The sequence below is a fragment of the Lithobates pipiens genome, unplaced genomic scaffold (genome assembly GCF_037356315.1).
Source record: "Lithobates pipiens isolate NorthernLeopardFrog02 unplaced genomic scaffold, aLitPip1_a1.2 Scaffold_30, whole genome shotgun sequence".
Taxonomy (NCBI): domain Eukaryota; kingdom Metazoa; phylum Chordata; class Amphibia; order Anura; family Ranidae; genus Lithobates; species Lithobates pipiens.
This window is the reverse complement of record NW_027507791.1, coordinates 63399961-63418293: the sequence shown is the minus strand read 5'-3', so window position 1 is coordinate 63418293 and position 18333 is coordinate 63399961. Positions and strand designations below refer to the sequence as shown.

At 42.6% G+C, this 18333-nt stretch overlaps 1 protein-coding gene across 4 annotated transcripts in view; it reads left to right on the top strand.

The window, feature by feature from the left end:
- SYNE2 (spectrin repeat containing nuclear envelope protein 2) overlaps positions 1–18333 on the top strand; it is a 529925-nt gene that overhangs the window by 112991 nt on the left and 398601 nt on the right. For all 4 annotated transcript variants that reach the window (XM_077464352.1, XM_077464354.1, XM_077464353.1 and 1 more), the window contains exons 5-10: positions 3551–3628; positions 3730–3822; positions 3969–4144; positions 8322–8518; positions 9692–9792; positions 14643–14744. In XM_077464352.1, coding sequence (XP_077320478.1) covers positions 3551–3628; positions 3730–3822; positions 3969–4144; positions 8322–8518; positions 9692–9792; positions 14643–14744 — 747 coding nt within the window. The remainder of the gene's footprint in view (positions 1–3550; positions 3629–3729; positions 3823–3968; positions 4145–8321; positions 8519–9691; positions 9793–14642; positions 14745–18333) is intronic.

The window sequence follows — 18333 nt, the reverse complement described above, 5'->3', positions numbered from 1 at the left end:
ACGCACAACTGAAAATCAGTTGGTGTGCGTTTATAACAATGAAAGAGGGGGAAAAAAGCCAAACCATTGTTTCTCCATGAAACAAACTGAGGTATGTTTTCAATAGATGGTTCCACATGTGCTGTCCTCCATGCGGAACCTGAGCTCCTCCTTTGAGGATGACATTTTTGGTTGACTCCCTGTAAGTGCTCACCCCTGGACCTAAGTCAAGGTTGAGAATCTATATCAGAATTTATCTAAAAATTACTTTTGAACAACTTCGTCCATTTTTCCTGATGAAGCCGTTTTTGGCGAAACATGTAGACGTTTTTGGACACAGTATTTTAAGTATGGAATTGCAGCATTTAACGGTGTCGCTAATAGGGATTCTGTGTATATACCTATGACTCTGTATATATGTCTGTATCCATTTTATTGGAGTGTTGTGTATAAATAAAGAGACGTTTTTTGTACTTTTATAATAACACGTTGTAGTGTATATCTGAAATATATACCTTAAAAATCGCCTATCCAGTACTATTTTTCCTAACAAATTGAAGCCAAACTCCAGCTAATACTTGATAATCAGTTCCAACAACAGCTTTTCTTTCCTTTTGCAATAAAGGTTTTACGTAATAAAAAGCTGATAATTTTAAGCACTGCAGCAAGTGTTACATTTTTTGTCATACCGCTGTTAACTGATACATTCTGCTGGAGAGCTTCTTTTGAAAACAAAAAAACTGATTTACTGGCTGGTTCACAATGAAAATAGAAGGAAGAAAGCCTAAAATGGGCAACAAATGCAGCCATCACATCTAATAATTAGTGAGCTGCAATATGTTTGCTTTTAGTTTTACTATTAGACACCTGCAATTAGTTTTGCTCAGAATATAAATTCAGGCAGTCTTTTGGTTATTTGGAGATTCAGATGTATCTGAATCTTCAAATGAAATGGTATTAGTTTCATATATTCGTGTTTTTTTTTTTTTTGTTAGTTTTTTTACAAATTCCAAATTTTGGGGAAGAAACAAATTTGGACCAGTCGAAAAATAATCAACTAATTCTAATTCTGTTTGAAGAGTAGCTGGTTAAGGAGCGGGCCGGGAAGAAGGCTGGCGCGTCCTTAACAACCGATAACTCATCAGCTGTCACCGGGTATCCCCACTGACAGCTGAAATGTAAAAAGAAGAATGCCGGCAATGTAAAATTCTGAAGAAAAAAACTGCATGGGGTCCCCCCCTCAAAGCAACATTTGGACAAAGTGCTTTGGGATGGGGGGGGGGGGGGGGGGAGTAGCTCATCTGAATTTTTCAATGCTTGTCGATTATTTTTTGTGATCTGCATTCCAGTCAATCCGAAAATTTGAAGTTTGTTAGAAAATTAATAAACTAGACAAAATTAAACAAAACTAAATCAATTCCATAACAAATCTTTCTAAAACAAAACATATTTTTCTGTTCTGCACGGGTCTACACAAGACTATATAGAAACAGATTAATCGAACAAGGAAGCTGCACCTTTATTAAAAAACAGCAGTCCTTTGGTTCCAGGCACGTGGCTATGCCTTTACTAAGAACATCAGAGTGGGAGAATATAGTGTGTGAATCTGCTGCAGCCAGAAAGAAGCATCTCCTCTGCTCTTTCCCTGGTATTCACTTTAAAGAGGAAGTAAACCCTGATGGGTTTTACTTCCTCTTTTTTTTCCCTGTATACAGTAGCCTGTATACAGTAGCCTGCAAATTAAAAGTGACACTTATCTGCAAAAGAATCCAGCAATGTCCCCTGTGTAGGCAGCATCCATCTTCAAGCCCCTCTTCCGGGCTGCGCTGCTGCTCTGTGATTCGCCTGAGCCGCGTAACGTCACTCCCATGCATGCGCACAGTAACAGCACACGTTAGGGAAGAAACGGCATGGAGTTTGGTTTCTTCCCCGCGCATGCACCATTCACTTTAACGGTGGACTATAAGTGAAATATCTCCTAAACAGCGCACGTTTAGGAGATATTTCCACTACCTATAGTTGAGCCTTATTCTAGGCTTACCTATAGGTAGAAGTCCTAAAAAAGGGTTTACAACCACTTTAAAGCGGAGGTCCACCCTAAAGTGGACCTTCCGCTCATTGGAACCCTCCCCCCCTCCGGCGCCACAATTGGCACCTTTCAGGGGGGAGGGGGGTGCAGGTACCTGTACAGTACAGGTATCTGCACCCACTTCCGGCGTAGATTCTGCAGAAGGTACGCCCCTTTCCGCAGAATCTACGCCCCTTTCCGAAGGTCCCCTCCACTGCCTGCTGGGAAACACACGGATCCCAGAGACAGCGGGGACCATCCTTATTGCGCAGCGCGACTCGCGCATGCGCAGTAGGGAACCGGGAAATTAAGCCGAAAGGCTCCACTTCCTGATTCCCATACCCAAGATGGCGGCGGCAGCACCCGAGAGACGATCGAGAGATCGGCTTCGGGTGCCGACATCGCGGGCGCGCTGGGCAGGTAAGTGTCATTATTTTAAAAGTCAGCAGCTGTAGTATTTGTAGCTGCTGGCTTTTAAAAAAAAAAAAAAACGGCGGACTCCCGGCGGACTCCCGCTTTAACACCCCTTTCACACCAGGGCGTTTTGCAGGCGCTATAGCGTTAGAAATAGCGCCTGCAATCCGCCCTAAAGAAGCTGCACCATTGTTTGTAGTGTGAAAGCCCAGAGGGTGCGCTGGCAGGACGTCAGAAAAAAGTCCTGCCAGCAGCTTCTTTGGAGCGGTGAAGGAGCGGTGTGTTTACCGCTCCTCCACCGCTGCTCCCCATTGAAATCAATGGGGCAGCGCTGTAATGCCGCCAGCAAAACGCCGCTATCGCGGCGTATTGCCGGCGGTTTTAACCCTTTCGCGGCCGCTAGCGGGGGGTAAAAGTGCCCCGCTAGCGGCCGAAATGCGCCGCAAATCCGGCGGTAAAACGCCGCTAAAAATAGCGGCGTTTTACCTCCGAAGCCAAGAGCGGTGTGGTGTGAAAGGGGTCTAAGTGCAACTGCGTAAGTCAAAAGGCAGCAGTAGGGGACTGACCTGTGTCATTTAATTTAATCATAACATGGATACTACTGTGCAGACACCTGGATTGTGGGGTGTAAATGATTGTCATCCATGGGCCAGCCTCTTAGTCCAGACCATGATGTCTGATCAAGAATAGGATGGCCTTTTGGGTATAATAGAAGTTGCATGCGTTTACAGGGCAAATATTGTGATATCAGTGAAAGGAAATTACTAGCTGACAGGTATTTTTGGCATAGATTGTTATCAACACCTACAGAAATGGGTAAACATACCACCTTCTCTTCCTCTGTAGTAAGGACACTGGTGATGGTGGGTGTGGCTGTTACTCAGCTATGCCAACATAGAGCCCTGCAGTATGAGGCAGAAAGCAGCAGTTACAGCAGTTTTTTTTTTTTAAGCCGTCTCGGAGCAAAGGTCGTTCACAAGTTCTAACATGTTGGGGTCCAGGGCTATAAAGAAATTAAAAGATGCAACATTTCAATTGAGCTTGAAGATTTCTGATTTATTTAATAGCTTTATTTTTATTTTTCAACAGCCCCGGGAAAAAGGCAAAAACCTCTTCCAGTCAAGAAGTAATATCGAATCAGCTTTGACCTTTTTAGGAAAGCGATCAGTGAGTAATCCCTCTTGTTTAGGCCAAAACAATTAATTTTTTTTTTTACTTTTCTCATTAAAAATTCACCGCAGACTAATCATTGCATATTTTCATTGTAGATCAAGCTCATAAATATTCATGTTGAGGACATCATTAGTGGGAAACCCTCTATTGTGCTTGGCCTCATTTGGCAAATCATTTTACATTTTCATGTAAGTGGTTGTAAAACCGGAGTTACATTTTAACAATGGTTAATGTGCTCTTGCGTCTTCATTAAAATGTTTGTTTCCATTAAATATCTTTTTTTTGTCTTTGATTTTGACCCTTTTTGTATTTATTTTTTACATCATTATAATAGATTGAAGGCCTGGCAAGCATTTTAGCTGCTCCTGATGACCTGCAACCAGTTAAGTGTGACACTAAGAAAGAAGCTTCACCTACTGCAAGCCCATCCCCGAAACGGAGTGCCAGATCTAGATGGAAGATATCTGCACAGAAAGTTCTGTTACACTGGGCTCAGGAGCAGTGTGCACGGTATGTGTGGAATATTAACAAAAGTTTTATCCATGCCTTCTATATTTATTGCCTCATCTTTATAATTTGTATTGCTTTGAATAAGTATGTACCTAAGAATCAGTTTGTCAAAATAGCTAATGTAGGATTGTAAAGCACTGCAAAAACACAGGAGGTTGTGTGTCCATTCAGACACGGAGCCACCCCCTTTATCCTCATTGGCTCACTGACTTATTTTTTTTTTGTCTTTAAAGTATTTCCAAACAGACATGCCAGGGCACCTTCACCATGCCATCACAATGTCATTGCAATTGTGAAATAGGCAGGACATATAATTTGTATTGTTGTAACAAAAGCAGTACAAATTATACAGAGGTCAAAGAGGGACTCACACCCCAGCCATAAGGCAACACATATGAAAATAGAGAAGAAAATTATTATTATTATTTTTTTTTTGGAATAGCCGCGCTTAGGAGAAGGTTCAGGTTGCTTCCCTCTTCCTAGCCCTCTCTGTCTTCGGGGTACTACCCCAGTCATAATATCTAGTGCATATATGGTTTGCAATGTGGGTTGTGGATTAATTGACCCCATTTTCTGTATGTTGTAATCAACACTGGGAAACATAATTTGGATATTACAAAGGAAAAACATCCAGTTTGGCATAGGCAGCGCCTAAAGCCACATATTAAAATTGTAAGCATATGAAAATAGGCTAGGTGAAGACATAGCTCTCATCCAGTATAACCTTTAAACACTGTTAACAGCATGGAGATATAAAACTTCCGAACAGAGGTGCAGAAGAGTAAGAAAACGAGGCAGCAAAATAATAAATAAAAAGGGAGGGGGGTGAAATGACTCTACAGTCGCCATGACAGCACCACATTTACTGGAACAGGTATAAAATGTCCAGTAAAACCACATGCACCTAGAAAATATATTTTAACCAGACTGCTGGAAAAATACAAGAAAGTATTGCAAGGATTAAACCCTTTTTTAGTCTTTGGTGCCAATAAAAAGCAGTTTTACTCACCCTATCTTTTGCTTTTGCAGGGTTCACACCACTCCATGCAGCCGCTCCCCCAAAGCTGCTTTTCTTTGGTGCTCCAACCAGCAAAGGCTGGAATTGTGTTCATCATAGATCATATAAATTCTTTCGTGTTTCTGCTTCCTATATATAAGAAGCATTATTTAATTGCTTGCCAATAGTATACATTTTTTTTATTATTATGAATTGATATTCAATAGGCTGTAAAGCAGGGGTAGACAACTTTAAAGAGGTGGAGGTCTACTTGAACAACATGGGAGAAGTCAAGGATCACCGGACACAGTGTCGCCTCCTCACACCCAATTTAATCCTCTAATTGCCACACTACTGTGTTGCAGCCACTGGTTTAACCACTTGAGATCCGCGCTATAGCCAAATGACGGCTACAGCGCGGACCTCCTTTGCCGGGACTACGTCTATTGACGTTGTCCCGTGCACGAGCGGCCTGCGCGCCTCCTGAGGGGCGCACGCGGCGCGCTCTGTGATCGGCGAGTCTATGAGACTCGCCTGATCACGGATCCGAGGAAGGGGTAGATCCCGACCCCTTATCACATGATCAGCTGTCAGCCAATGACAGCTGATCATGTGATGCAACGGAGCCGGTAATCGGCTATTATTCCTCCTCGCGCTGACAGCGCGAGGAGAAAAAAAAAGAGCCGATCACCGTTGGCTGTGATCGGGACATCAGTCCCGATCACGGCCAGCTCTGCCAGTGCCCACCTGCCCCCTGCCAGTGCCCACAGTGCCACCCAGCAGTGCCACCCACAGTGCCCACAATCTGCCTCAACAATGGTGCTGCACCCCAGTGCCACATATCCGTTCCCATCAGTGTCATCTACCAGTGCCCAGCAGTGCCACCTATCAGTGCCACCTATCAGTGCCCATCAGTCCCATCTATCAGTGGTACCTATCAGTGCCACCCATCTGTGCCACCCATCTGTGCCACCCATCCGTGCCACCCATCCGTGCCCATCTTTGCCCATCAGTGCCGCCTTATCTGTGCCCATCAGTACTGCCTTATCTGTGCCTATCGGTGCCACCTTATCTGTGCCTATTAGTGCCGCCTTAACTATGCCTATCAGTGCCCGCCAGTGCAGCCTATCAGTGCCCACCAATGCAGCCTATCAGTGCCCACCAGTGCAGCCTATCAGTGCCGCCTCATCAGCGCACTTCAATGAAGGAGAAAAATGACATGTTTGCAAAATTTTATAACAAACTATTAAACATGATTTTTTATTTTTATTTTTTTTGCATCTTTTTTTGTTTGTTTAGCAAAAAATAAAACTCCGAGCTGTAATTAAATACCACCAAAAGAAAGCTCTATTTGTGGGAAAAAAATTATAAAAATTTCATTTGGGTACAATGTTGTATGCCCGCGCAATTGTCATTCAAAGTGCATCAGCGCTGAAAGCTGAAAATTGGTCTGGGACTGAGGGGGGTTTAAGTGCCCAGTAAGCAAGTGGTTAAATCAGGTGGCGAGGAGGCAACATATCCTCCTGAGATGGAGTGCAGTTGTCCACATGGGACAAGAGCCAGCATTACAGAGGAGGCACCGGCTTATAGGTCTTGATAGGTGGCTTTAGGCTCCATTTACACTTGTGTGACTTGTTATACAACTTTGGACATCAAAGTCACATAACAAGTCTTACCCGATGTTTTCCAATGATAACCATCCATATATGTGCAATTTAAAGTCAAAACAACTTCAAAGAAGTTCATGCATACTTTGGTCCAACTTTCATGCAACTTGAGGGCCATAGACTTCAAAACTTGCATGAAAGTTGTACCTGAATGTTATACAGTGCAACAGTTGTCCATTTATTATTGGTGAAAGCCAAAGCTGTATCCAAATGGCACCCATCCAAAGTTGCGTCAAAGTTGCACTCCAAAGTAATGCAAGTTTAAATGGAGCCTTAGAGAGATTTGCCCTCCACTTCCTGTCCTCTTGACACCCTGTCCCCATGAAAGTTTCACAGAGGTGAAAACCTGGCAGGTTCTAACTTTTCCTATTATGCCCCGTACGCACAAGCGGAATTTCCATCTGCAAAATCTTGGGTGGTTTTTTCTGCCGCAATTCCTCTCAAGATTGGCTTGCATACACACGGTCACACAAAAGTTTGCTGAACTCTCGAGCGTCAAGAATGCGGTGATGTACAACACTACGACAAGCCGAGAAAATTAAGTTCAATGCTTCCGAGCATGCATAGGAGTTTTGTGCGTCGGAATTGGTACAGATGATCCGAATTTCCGATCGGAACTTTTTCCGACCGAAAAAATCAGAACCAGCTCTCAATCTTTTGCTGGTGGGAATTTGGCCAGCAAAAGTCCAATGGAGCATACACTTGGCCGCATTTTCCGACCAAAAGCTCTCATCGGTCTTTTGCTGGCCGAATTTCCGATCGTGTGTACGGGGCATTATACTTTAAAAGGTGTTTCTTGCCACTTGTTTCTGCATTGAGTAGATTTCCCACCTTTCCTGTGTCGGTTATCTGTAGTGGGCAAAGGAAGTGAGGGGGGAGGTGTCACTGGAACAGGTGGTGGTTGTAGAGGGGGTGGAGGGAATCAACTCATTGGATAAACAGTTTTTTTTTTTTTTTTTTTTTTTTTTTTTTACCCCAGACAGGTTCTCCTTGTTCCCAAAATCCGAATAGGTGGTGTTTTTTTTTTTTTTTTTTTTTTTTTTTAAGCTTGCTTTTCTAGTGAATAGATTTTCCACATTTCTTGTGTTAGTGGTGGGGCAGCAAGAAGTGAGGGAAGATTTACTCAATGAGGTCACAGAGCGTAATAAAGACAAGACTGGGCGTAAACGCCTTTTTACTTTGCCAGAACTAAAGTAAGAACCTTTTACTGGAGTTCGGCTTTATTATAACACCTTTAGCACTTATTCACATCGGTGCGACTTGTCATGCCATTTTTTATTTATTTTTTCCCCTAGATCAAGACGAGCAATTAACTCTTGCAATGTGGACACAGCCCCATTGTACGGACTATTTTTCTTTTTTTTTTTTTTATTACCCCGAGCTAGGTTTTATAAAGTGGTTCCCTCAGTCCACCCAAATATATTTAAAATTTGAATGGGTGAAAGTGTATTGAATCAACCATCAGGCATCTCAGGTTTAATACATACTCTAATCCTCTCCTCCTCTATTTCAGGGTGGGATCTGTCAATGTGAAAGATTTTAAATCCAGCTGGAAAAATGGGCAGGCCTTCCTAGCAATCATTCATTCTTTAAGACCAGACCTGATTGATATGGAGAAATTTCAGGTCAAATCTAACGAGGAGAAACTGCGAGAGGCCTTCAGAATTGCAGAAGAAGAGTTGAAAATTCCAAGACTCCTCGAACCAGAAGGTAAATAATGCCTGGACATTTAAAAAGGAAAAAAAACATTCAGAAAAAAATGAAAAGTTGAACAGACACCCTTCAACCAGTGTTAATTTCGTAGATGAAAATATTTTCATCATAACTTTTGCCGGGTGTTTTCAGTGACGACAATAAACATTCAAATTGAATCAATTGACGAAAACTATGACGAAAATCAATTCCGATTTTCGTCGATGAACGAAAATGTGAGGGAGGGACATTTACCCACCTGTCCCGAACTTCTGTTTTCTTTGGAGCACCGCTGTCTGTTAAAGCCCCAGCCCCATGACAAACCCTATTCCAGAGAGACGCAGACTCCCTCTGTCTGCCTGCTGCCTGGAAGTTCTGGAATAATGCCGTGCAAACCACATGGTTAGTGTTTCCCCTCCTAATAAAGTAGCAGTGCTTAGCACTGTGTAAAATACCTTAATACAATAATTATAAAGGGAGCCAACCCAAAAACCAATAAACCACTCTGATTATTCAAGGCTGCTGCCCCTTGAAGTGCAAAGGAAACACTATGAAAATATTGAAATATGAAAGGTAGGCGCTGCCCCATACACCAAAAACTGATATATAATTGCCTATTTCAATTATATTAAATAGCACATTTTTGCACTTTTCAGACTCTTTGAGTAGCACAGTGATTGGCAGTATATTATTGCATATATGGACTTTTTATATTTACACATGTCACATATTTAGCACCTGTTTTGTATATTAGTTTTTGGATTGATTTTAGTGGTTTTGGTGTATAGGGCAGTGCCTACCTTTCATATATACATATGTGTAAAATACCAGCCTCCCCAGACAAGTTCTCTGCCCTGTGCAATTCCTCACTCCCATTTACTTCCCTATCCCCACTACATGTTGTTCGATTTTTACTCCAGGAGCATATAATGAGTTTGGAAATGCCTAAATAATAATAATCATTTACCTAAACCCATTCAATTTTAGTAGACTAAAGTGTAACGAAGATCTTAGTTGACTAAAATGTACTGACAATTTTAGTTGACTAAAATACGACTAAAACTAAAATGGCATTTTGGTCAAAAATTTGATGCCCAAATAAACACTGTCTTCAACTTATGGCCCCTCGGGCCCCCCAGGGCATACTGAATGTTCATGCAGCCCGTTTGATGAATTCTTATTGTTTTACAGATGTAAATGTTTCGAATCCTGATGAAAAATCCATCATGACCTATGTTGCCCAGTTCTTACAGTACTCGAAGAACAGAGCAGATCCTACAACGAACACAACAGTACGTCATCTGTCTGTAACTATAGCCAACCATTTTTTTATGTTTCAAATTATTTTATTAATACACATACGACTTAATTCATGAAGCTTTACATAAGGGTAAGCATTTTTATTTTCATCCATATAACTGTAAATTTTAGTGTCTTATTAGACACAGTTGAAAATGACTATTACAAAAAAGTGAATACCCAAGCACTAATATGACAATAAATATTAGGAGAAATAAAATAGAAAATACCCCAATGATTAAGCTGCAACCATTTGCATAGCGTTCTGACGCCCTGAATAAATATAATAGCTGGTAATAGTGCGCTATAATCAATTTCCTATTTTAAAGTGCACCAAACTATTAAAGTGAATATAGTGCATGAAAAAAGGTATATATATTAATATGTGCTAAATGTATAACATGCCACTGATATGTGCAAAATAAAGTGCTGAGTGCTATAAATAGAATCATAAGACAAACAAATGAACACTTAAATAAAGTGCTAAGTGCTGTGCATGGAATATGTACACCTTCACAAACTACAAGAAAAATTATGTGAATTGACAATCATCAGGTTCACATCAGTCCCAGTTATACCGGTTGAAAATAACTGTCATCAAGTAAAGATCCTTATCCTGGTATTAGCTTTGTGAATTGAGGCTTTTGTGCATACGTTTTTGTTAAAAGTGCAAAAACGCCCAATCGGGTGTCAGCTTTCATTTAGTAACTTGATGTAGAAAAATGACCTAATGACCTGGCTGCCGCAGCTAGTATCTATACTTGTCTGTTTTTAAAGTAGTCTGTGCTTGAACATTTGGGTACTTAATGCTAGCCCTACACCCATAGATTTATTTCATTCAGCTTGCACACTGTACAAAGTAAGTCTAACATTCCTCCATCCACACTTAACAAGGCAGATGGACAAATCTTCAGCTGCAGCTTAGTATTCTAATTTACAACAGACAGCGCAGTCAGCCAGGTGACTTAACTTTTCTCTAGTGCAGTCAGGCAACACTTCTAGGTCTCCTCCTAACCCCAGCTTGTGATTGGACAGTGAAGGAAAAGCAACAGACTTATGAGCTTATCTTTTTCTCTCTCATCCTGCTTGTATGTTCCTTGCCGTTATGTACAAAAATAAAGAAAAATGGCATTCCCGCCAAAATTCATATACTAATAGTACTCACCGATTTAGTTATCGGGGTGTGATCAATAATTGCACTATATCGAAGAATAAAAATAATAATAAATAAAGAGATCCATGCACACCCATTGGGTGTGCATGGATCTCTTTATTTTTTATTTTTATTCTTCAATACCTTGCCGTTATGTAATGGAGCTTGTTTGACTGTTAATGTTGCCCCTCCTTTTCTAAATGCTACGGCACAGAAAATTTACAGGAGGCTAAAATCTCCCTAAAAAAACTGCGCTTGGTTTATCAAAAAAAAAAAGGTAAATACCGTAAGTAAAATCTAAATGTTAAAGGAGTACACCTTTACATCACCTTTCCAAAAAAAACTATGCAATACATTAAAAAGCAGACAAACAAATAAGATTCTTAATTTCCAAGACAAACCTGGACTCCATGCACAGCCTCTCACCAGCCTGTCCACTACAGTGAGAGGATCACCGGCCTGTTCACTACAGTGGGTGATCCTCTCACCGGCCTGTCCACTACAGTGGGTGATCCTCTCACCGGCCTGTCCACTACAGTGGGTGATCCTCTCACCGGCCTGTCCACTACAGTGGGTGATCCTCTCACCGGCCTGTCCACTACAATGGGTGATCCTCTCACCGGCCTGTCCACTACAATGGGTGATCCTCTCACCTGCCTGTCCACTACAGTAGGTGATCCTCTCACCGGCCTGTCCACTACGGTAGGTGATCCTCTCACCAGCCTGTCCACTACAGTGGTTGATCCTCTCACCAGCCTGTCCACTACAGTGGTTGATCCTCACACCGGCCTGTCCACTACAGTGGTTGATCCTCTCACCGGCCTGTCCACTACAGTGGTTGATCCTCTCACCGGCCTGTCCACTACAGTGGTTGATCCTCTCACCGGCCTGTCCACTACAGTGGTTGATCCTCTCACCGGCCTGTCCACTACAGTGGGTGATCCTCTCACTGGCCTGTCCACTACAGTGGGTGATCCTCTCACCGGCCTGTTCACTACCGTGGGTGATCCTCTCATCCAGCCTGAATAGCAGTTGGATGCATGGTCCCATTAGTGGGTGATCCTCTCACCAGCCTGTCCACTACAGTGGGTGATCCTCTCACCGGCCTGTCCACTACAGTGGGTGATTCTTTCACCAGCCTGTCCACTACAGTGGGTGATCCTTTCCCCAGCCTGTCCACTACAGTGGGTCATCCTTTCCCCAGCCTGTCCACTACAGTGGGTCATCCTTTCCCCAGCCTGTCCACTACAGTGGGTGATCCTTTCCCCAGCCTGTCCACTACAGTGGGTGATCCTTTCCCCAGCCTGTCCACTACAGTGCGTGATCCTTTCCCCAGCCTGTCCACTACAGTGCGTGATCCTTTCCCCAGCCTGTCCACTACAGTGCGTGATCCTTTCCCCAGCCTGTCCACTACAGTGCGTGATCCTTTCCCCAGCCTGTCCACTAGAGTGGGTGATCCTTTCCCCAGCCTGTCCCCTACAGTGGGTGATCCTCTGGCCAGCCTGTCCACTACAGTGGGTGATCCTCTGGCCAGCCTGTCCACTACAGTGGGTGATCCTCTGACCAGCCTGTCCACTACAGTGGGTGATCCTTTGACCAGCCTGTCCACTACAGTGGGTGATCCTTTGACCAGCCTGTCCACTACAGTGGGTGATCCTTTGACCAGCCTGTCCACTACAGTGGGTGATCCTCTGACCAGCCTGTCCACTACAGTGGGTGATCCTCTGACCAGCCTGTCCACTACAGTGGGTGATCCTCTGACCAGCCTGTCCACTACAGTGGGTGATCCTCTGACCAGCCTGTCCACTACAGTGGGTGATCCTCTGACCAGCCTGTCCACTACAGTGGGTGATCCTCTGACCAGCCTGTCCACTACAGTGGGTGATCCTCTGACCAGCCTGTCCACTACAGTGGGTGATCCTCTGACCAGCCTGTCCACTACAGTGGGTGATCCTCTGACCAGCCTGTCCACTACAGTGGGTGATCCTCTGACCAGCCTGTCCACTACAGTGGGTGATCCTCTGACCAGCCTGTCCACTACAGTGGGTGATCCTCTGACCAGCCTGTCCACTACAGTGGGTGATCCTCTGACCAGCCTGTCCACTACAGTGGGTGATCCTCTGACCAGCCTGTCCACTACAGTGGGTGATCCTCTGACCAGCCTGTCCACTACAGTGGGTGATCCTCTGACCAGCCTGTCCACTACAGTGGGTGATCCTCTGACCAGCCTGTCCACTACAGTGGGTGATCCTCTCATCCAGTCTGAATAGCAGTTGGATGCATGGTCCCATTAGCTCACCTACGAGCAGGCAAGCATGTACGGTACACTGTCATACACATGTTTTGAATGAGCTGGAGCTCTTGTTCTGTGCTGATGGGGCCGCTTGTCCTATGGCTCGCCTGTCCTGACATTTACGCAGTGCAGGGAGGATCGCCCACCTTAGGAGTTTTGCAAACAGGCTGTGGCCTACAAGTATACCCTGGGAATGAAAGATTTTTTTTCAAAGCTGCATTTTCATATTCTAGAGTAGCTGGAATGCATGGGTATTTTTTTATTTTGTAAAGGTGATATAAAGGTAAACTCACCCTTAAGGGAGTTAAAAAATGTAAAAAGCAAGAAAACGTGATTGACGACTTGGTCTTTTTTCTGTCGTCATACTTCTATATCTTTTTTTTTTTTTTTTTATAGGCCATACGACAAAAATTCAAAGAATTGTGATAGTTAAACATTTTGTTTAACGTGAGTGAAAAAAATTATTTGCTTTCTATGCGCGTTGCATGCAAATTTACTGAGCGGCTGGTTTTGCCAGTCTGGTGATTCAAGGGAGGAAAGATTCTCAGTGCGATATCTGTATGTGTCGTTAGCCAGTCTTCTAATAGAATTCGTGTTTTTTTTTGTTGTTTTTTTTAAAGAGAGGTTTTTCTGGTTCTATCATTTTTATTAGTTTTCTTTTACAATATTTTTATTCAATTTTTTTTTTTAAACAACTACAATATGGACATCTTAGTACGAAGTAGTGGTACAGGTAACAAATTAGTTATGAGTCGGTTACATCACAAATGACCTTGTATTTATGTGAAGTTTTATGTATCCTTGTCCTTATTTTTTATATAATAAAGGTCAGACCTAAACCGAAAAAAAAATTAACAAAGGGAAATAAACAGGAGACATTTTTATTAGTTTTCAAAGAACGTAGGTATAAATGACAAAGCCAGATAATCTATGGCATAACAAGTACAAGAAGGTACTCAAACAACATCTAGCACGGTATATGAAACTGCTACATATCTTCTCTGAGTAAAATGTAAATGTAAATACACAACTACGAGGAAGACCAGCTTATTAATAGCGGAGGATCCAATAAACATGTAATCGCAAAATACAAAGAGCTGAAACAGTATGGATCGTAGCTCATAAAGATTCAATGTATAGCAGCCACTCATATTGGATAGCCTCTCAAAGTAAAATAAAATGTTTTTTTTTTTTTCATAAATGTTCTGTGTATAGGAAAAGTATAACCCTGCGCAATAAGAACATTATCTTGGATGTCTACTGTTCTGATAAACTATGAAATGATTTGGGCAGGTGTGAAATAGCACCACCCTGTGGTCAAACTTTCATGACCGCTACTAGAATGTTTTTAGCGTATGGCACTTATCTAATATTTTTTATGCATCTTTTCTTTCTAGGATCGAGTCAAGAAAACCATGGAATGGTTGAACTTGGAGGAACAAACCTTACAAAAATTGTTTTCTGATATGAAAGATGAGACATACACAAAAAAGTACCAGGTACATATGTCTGTGCATAGAAAGGCTCCCTCTTATAAATCTTACAATAGACCACACAAATCTGTTCAGCAGAACTTTAAAGGATAATTTTTTTTATTAATTTAGTTGATGAAGCTGGTATACAAGCAATTTTGTTTTATTAAAAGAAAACAAAATTAGTTTTTTGCTCATCTTGATGAACACTGATGGAGTTCTGTACACTATTCATATGGGGGATGGCTCAATATTTTTTTTTTGTTCTACTTGTGTAATTAGCTTACTGCTTTTCCCTGTATTTTATCATATACTACCATATACTATTACTGTATTTTATTATATACTACTATATACTATTACTGTATTTTATTATATACTACTATATACTATTACTATATTTTATTATATACTATATTACAGCTGTGGGATTTATCATGCAAGTTAATGTTATAGCAGACAGATCTTCCCACTCAGCACTGCTGCTTAAAGTTTATGCAAAAACAAAAATGTAATATAATTATGCTTACTAGTTTTTAGATGCAGTGGCTGCATTTGTTTTCTTTAAGTTTTTTTCTTCCCCTTTATTTTATATCTGGTGATCTAGCCCAAATTTTTACTTTTTTTTCAACATCCTTTGAAGGGTTAGTTCTTCTAAAAAAACTGCCAGTGCGTCCATACGGGCGCCGTCCCCTCTCTCCTGCCTACCCCTCTAGCACCAATAGATAGATTCATGCATTGCATGAATATATCTATGGCCGCCGCTGCCACCCCCTATTCAGACGCCCGGCCCTTTTCGGGCACAGGGTGCCTGAATTACAGCTGCAGGGGGTGTTTTTGAAGCACCTGATTAGAGCCATAGGCTCTAATAGTTGTCAAAAAGTGACCTGCTGGGTGCTGGTTGCTCACAGGTCACTCAGCTCTGTTAGAAAAGCAAATGAGTATTCGCTTTCCTAACACTAAACCGCCTCTCCGCCAATCAGGTGCTTGGATCTGTTAGCCTTCATCTGATTGGCTGAAACAACAGACAATGTGATTGGACATCCAGTCATAGAGTACGGGACCAGAGGACGGGAGAGGATGGGAGAAGACATTAAGGAGCTGTCCCACTGAGACAGGTAAGTGCAGATAGCGGGCCCGCGGGGAGCACACTGGCAGCATTTGATCTGGCACACTGGCAGCATTTGATCTGGCACAGTGGCGGCAGTTGATGGACACAGTGTGGCTGCATTTTATGGGCACGGTGTGGCTGCATTTTATGGGGCACGGTGTGGCTGCGTTTTATGGGGCACGGTGTGGCTGCGTTTTATGGGGCACGGTGTGGCTGCGTTTTATGGGGCACGGTGTGGCTGCGTTTTATGGGGCACGGTGTGGCTGCGTTTTATGGGGCACGGTGTGGCTGCGTTTTATGGGGCACGGTGTGGCTGCGTTTTATGGGGCACGGTGTGGCTGCGTTTTATGGGGCACGGTGTGGCTGCGTTTTATGGGGCACGGTGTGGCTGCGTTTTATGGGGCACGGTGTGGCTGCGTTTTATGGGGCACGGTGTGGCTGCGTTTTATGGGGCACGGTGTGGCTGCGTTTTATGGGGCACGGTGTGGCTGCGTTTTATGGGGCACGGTGTGGCTGCGTTTGATGGTACATTAAGGCTGCAATTGATGGGGTTTTTTTAAATAATTTTTCAGTTTCTTTGCGCCCCCCCCCCAAAAAATGTGAGCACCAGCTGCCACTGCTGTCTATGCAGATAAGAGATAAAACCAAACAGTGCAGCTTTGACTAAAATTTTATATTGCCTTTGCTGTAGGTGTAGGACATTTACATACTTCTGGAGTCTGACTGGAATACTCGCAGGGCGTCGTTATGTGAGGCCTAGTCATTACTGCTCACCTCCTTCATCACAGGAGTGGGCTCTCAAACACTGAGCTCAGAGCTATTGCATCAGGGGAGAGAGAGCCATGTGAGGGGGTTTGAATCGGAAAAAGAGCTCACTCCTGTGATGGTGAAGATGAGAGTAACAGCTAGGCCCCCCTAAGCAACGTTCTCTGAGTATTCCTCATGTCTTAATTGATTTTAACTTTGGTTTAATATTTTTTTTTTAAGAGATGTTTGTAATCCTTGGGTACCAAGATAGTCCATTCAGTTTCTTTTGGCGGGCATATGAGGGATGCCCCTAAGCCCAATGTTAGGATGATGGTACCTCCCTTACTTTAACCACTTTCAGACCGGACCATTTTGCTGGTCAATGACCAGAGGTCTTTTTACAATTTGGCACTGCGCTGCTTTAACTGGTAATTGCGCGGTCATGCAATGTTGTACCCAAACAAAATTTGTGTCCTTTTCTTCCCACAAATAGAGCTTTCTTTTGATGGTATTTGATTGCCTCTGCGATTTTTATTTTTTGCGATATAAACGTAAAAAGACCGCAAATTTTGAAAAAAAAATGATATTTTCTACTTTTTGTTATTAGAAAAATCCAATAAACTCAATTTTAGTCATACATTTAGGCCAAAATGTATTCAGCCACATGTCTTTGGTAAAAAAAAAAGTCAATAATTGTATATTTATTGGTTTGCGCAAAAGTTGTCACATCTACAAACTAAGGTACGTTTTCTGGAATTTACGCAGCTTTTAGTTTACGACTGCCTATCTCATTTCTTGAGGTGCTAAAATGGCAGGGCAGTACAAAACCCCCCCAAATGACCCCATTTTGGAAAGTAGACACCCTAAGGAAATTGATAAGTGGCATGTTGAGCCCATTGAATATTTTATTTTTTTGCCTCAATCGATTGAATAATGACAAAAAAAAAAATTTAAATTTTTTTTTTACACAAAGTTGTCACTAAATGATATATTGCTCACACATGCTATGGGTATATGTGAAATGACACCCCAAAATAAATTCTGCTGCTTCTCCTGAGTACGGGGATACCACATATGTGGGACTTTTTGGGAGCCTAGCCGCGTACGGGGCCCCGAAAACCAAGCACTGCCTTCAGGCTTTCTAAGGGCGTAAATTTTTGAGTTCACTTCTCACTACCTATTACAGTTTCGAAGGCCATAAAATGCCAAGATGGCACAAAACCCCCACAAATGACCCCATTTTAGAAAGTAGACACCCCAAGCTATTTGCTGAGAGGCATGTTGAGTCCATGGAATATTTTATATTTTGCCACAAGTTGCGGGAAAATTACAAACTTTTTTTTTTTTTTCACAAAGTTGTCACTAAATGATATATTGCTCACGCATGCCATGGGCATATGTGAAATGACACCCCAAAATAAATTCTGCTGCTTCTCCTGAGTACGGGGATACCACATATGTGGGACTTTTTGGGAGCCTAGCCGCGTACGGGGCCCCGAAAACCAAGCACCGCCTTCAGGCTTTCTAAGGGCGTTACAGTTTTGAAGGCCATAAAATGCCAAGATGGCACAAACCCCCCCCCAAATGACCCCATTTTGGAAAGTAGACACCCCTAAATTTAGGGGTACACTAGTGAGACTAGGTAATAAATGGCGGGTGCCCTGAAACTATAAAAAAATAACTAACCAACCAGCGTCACCTGTAACAGTTATATGGTGATCACTGGTGAAAGGGTTAACTAGGGGGCAATCAGGGGGC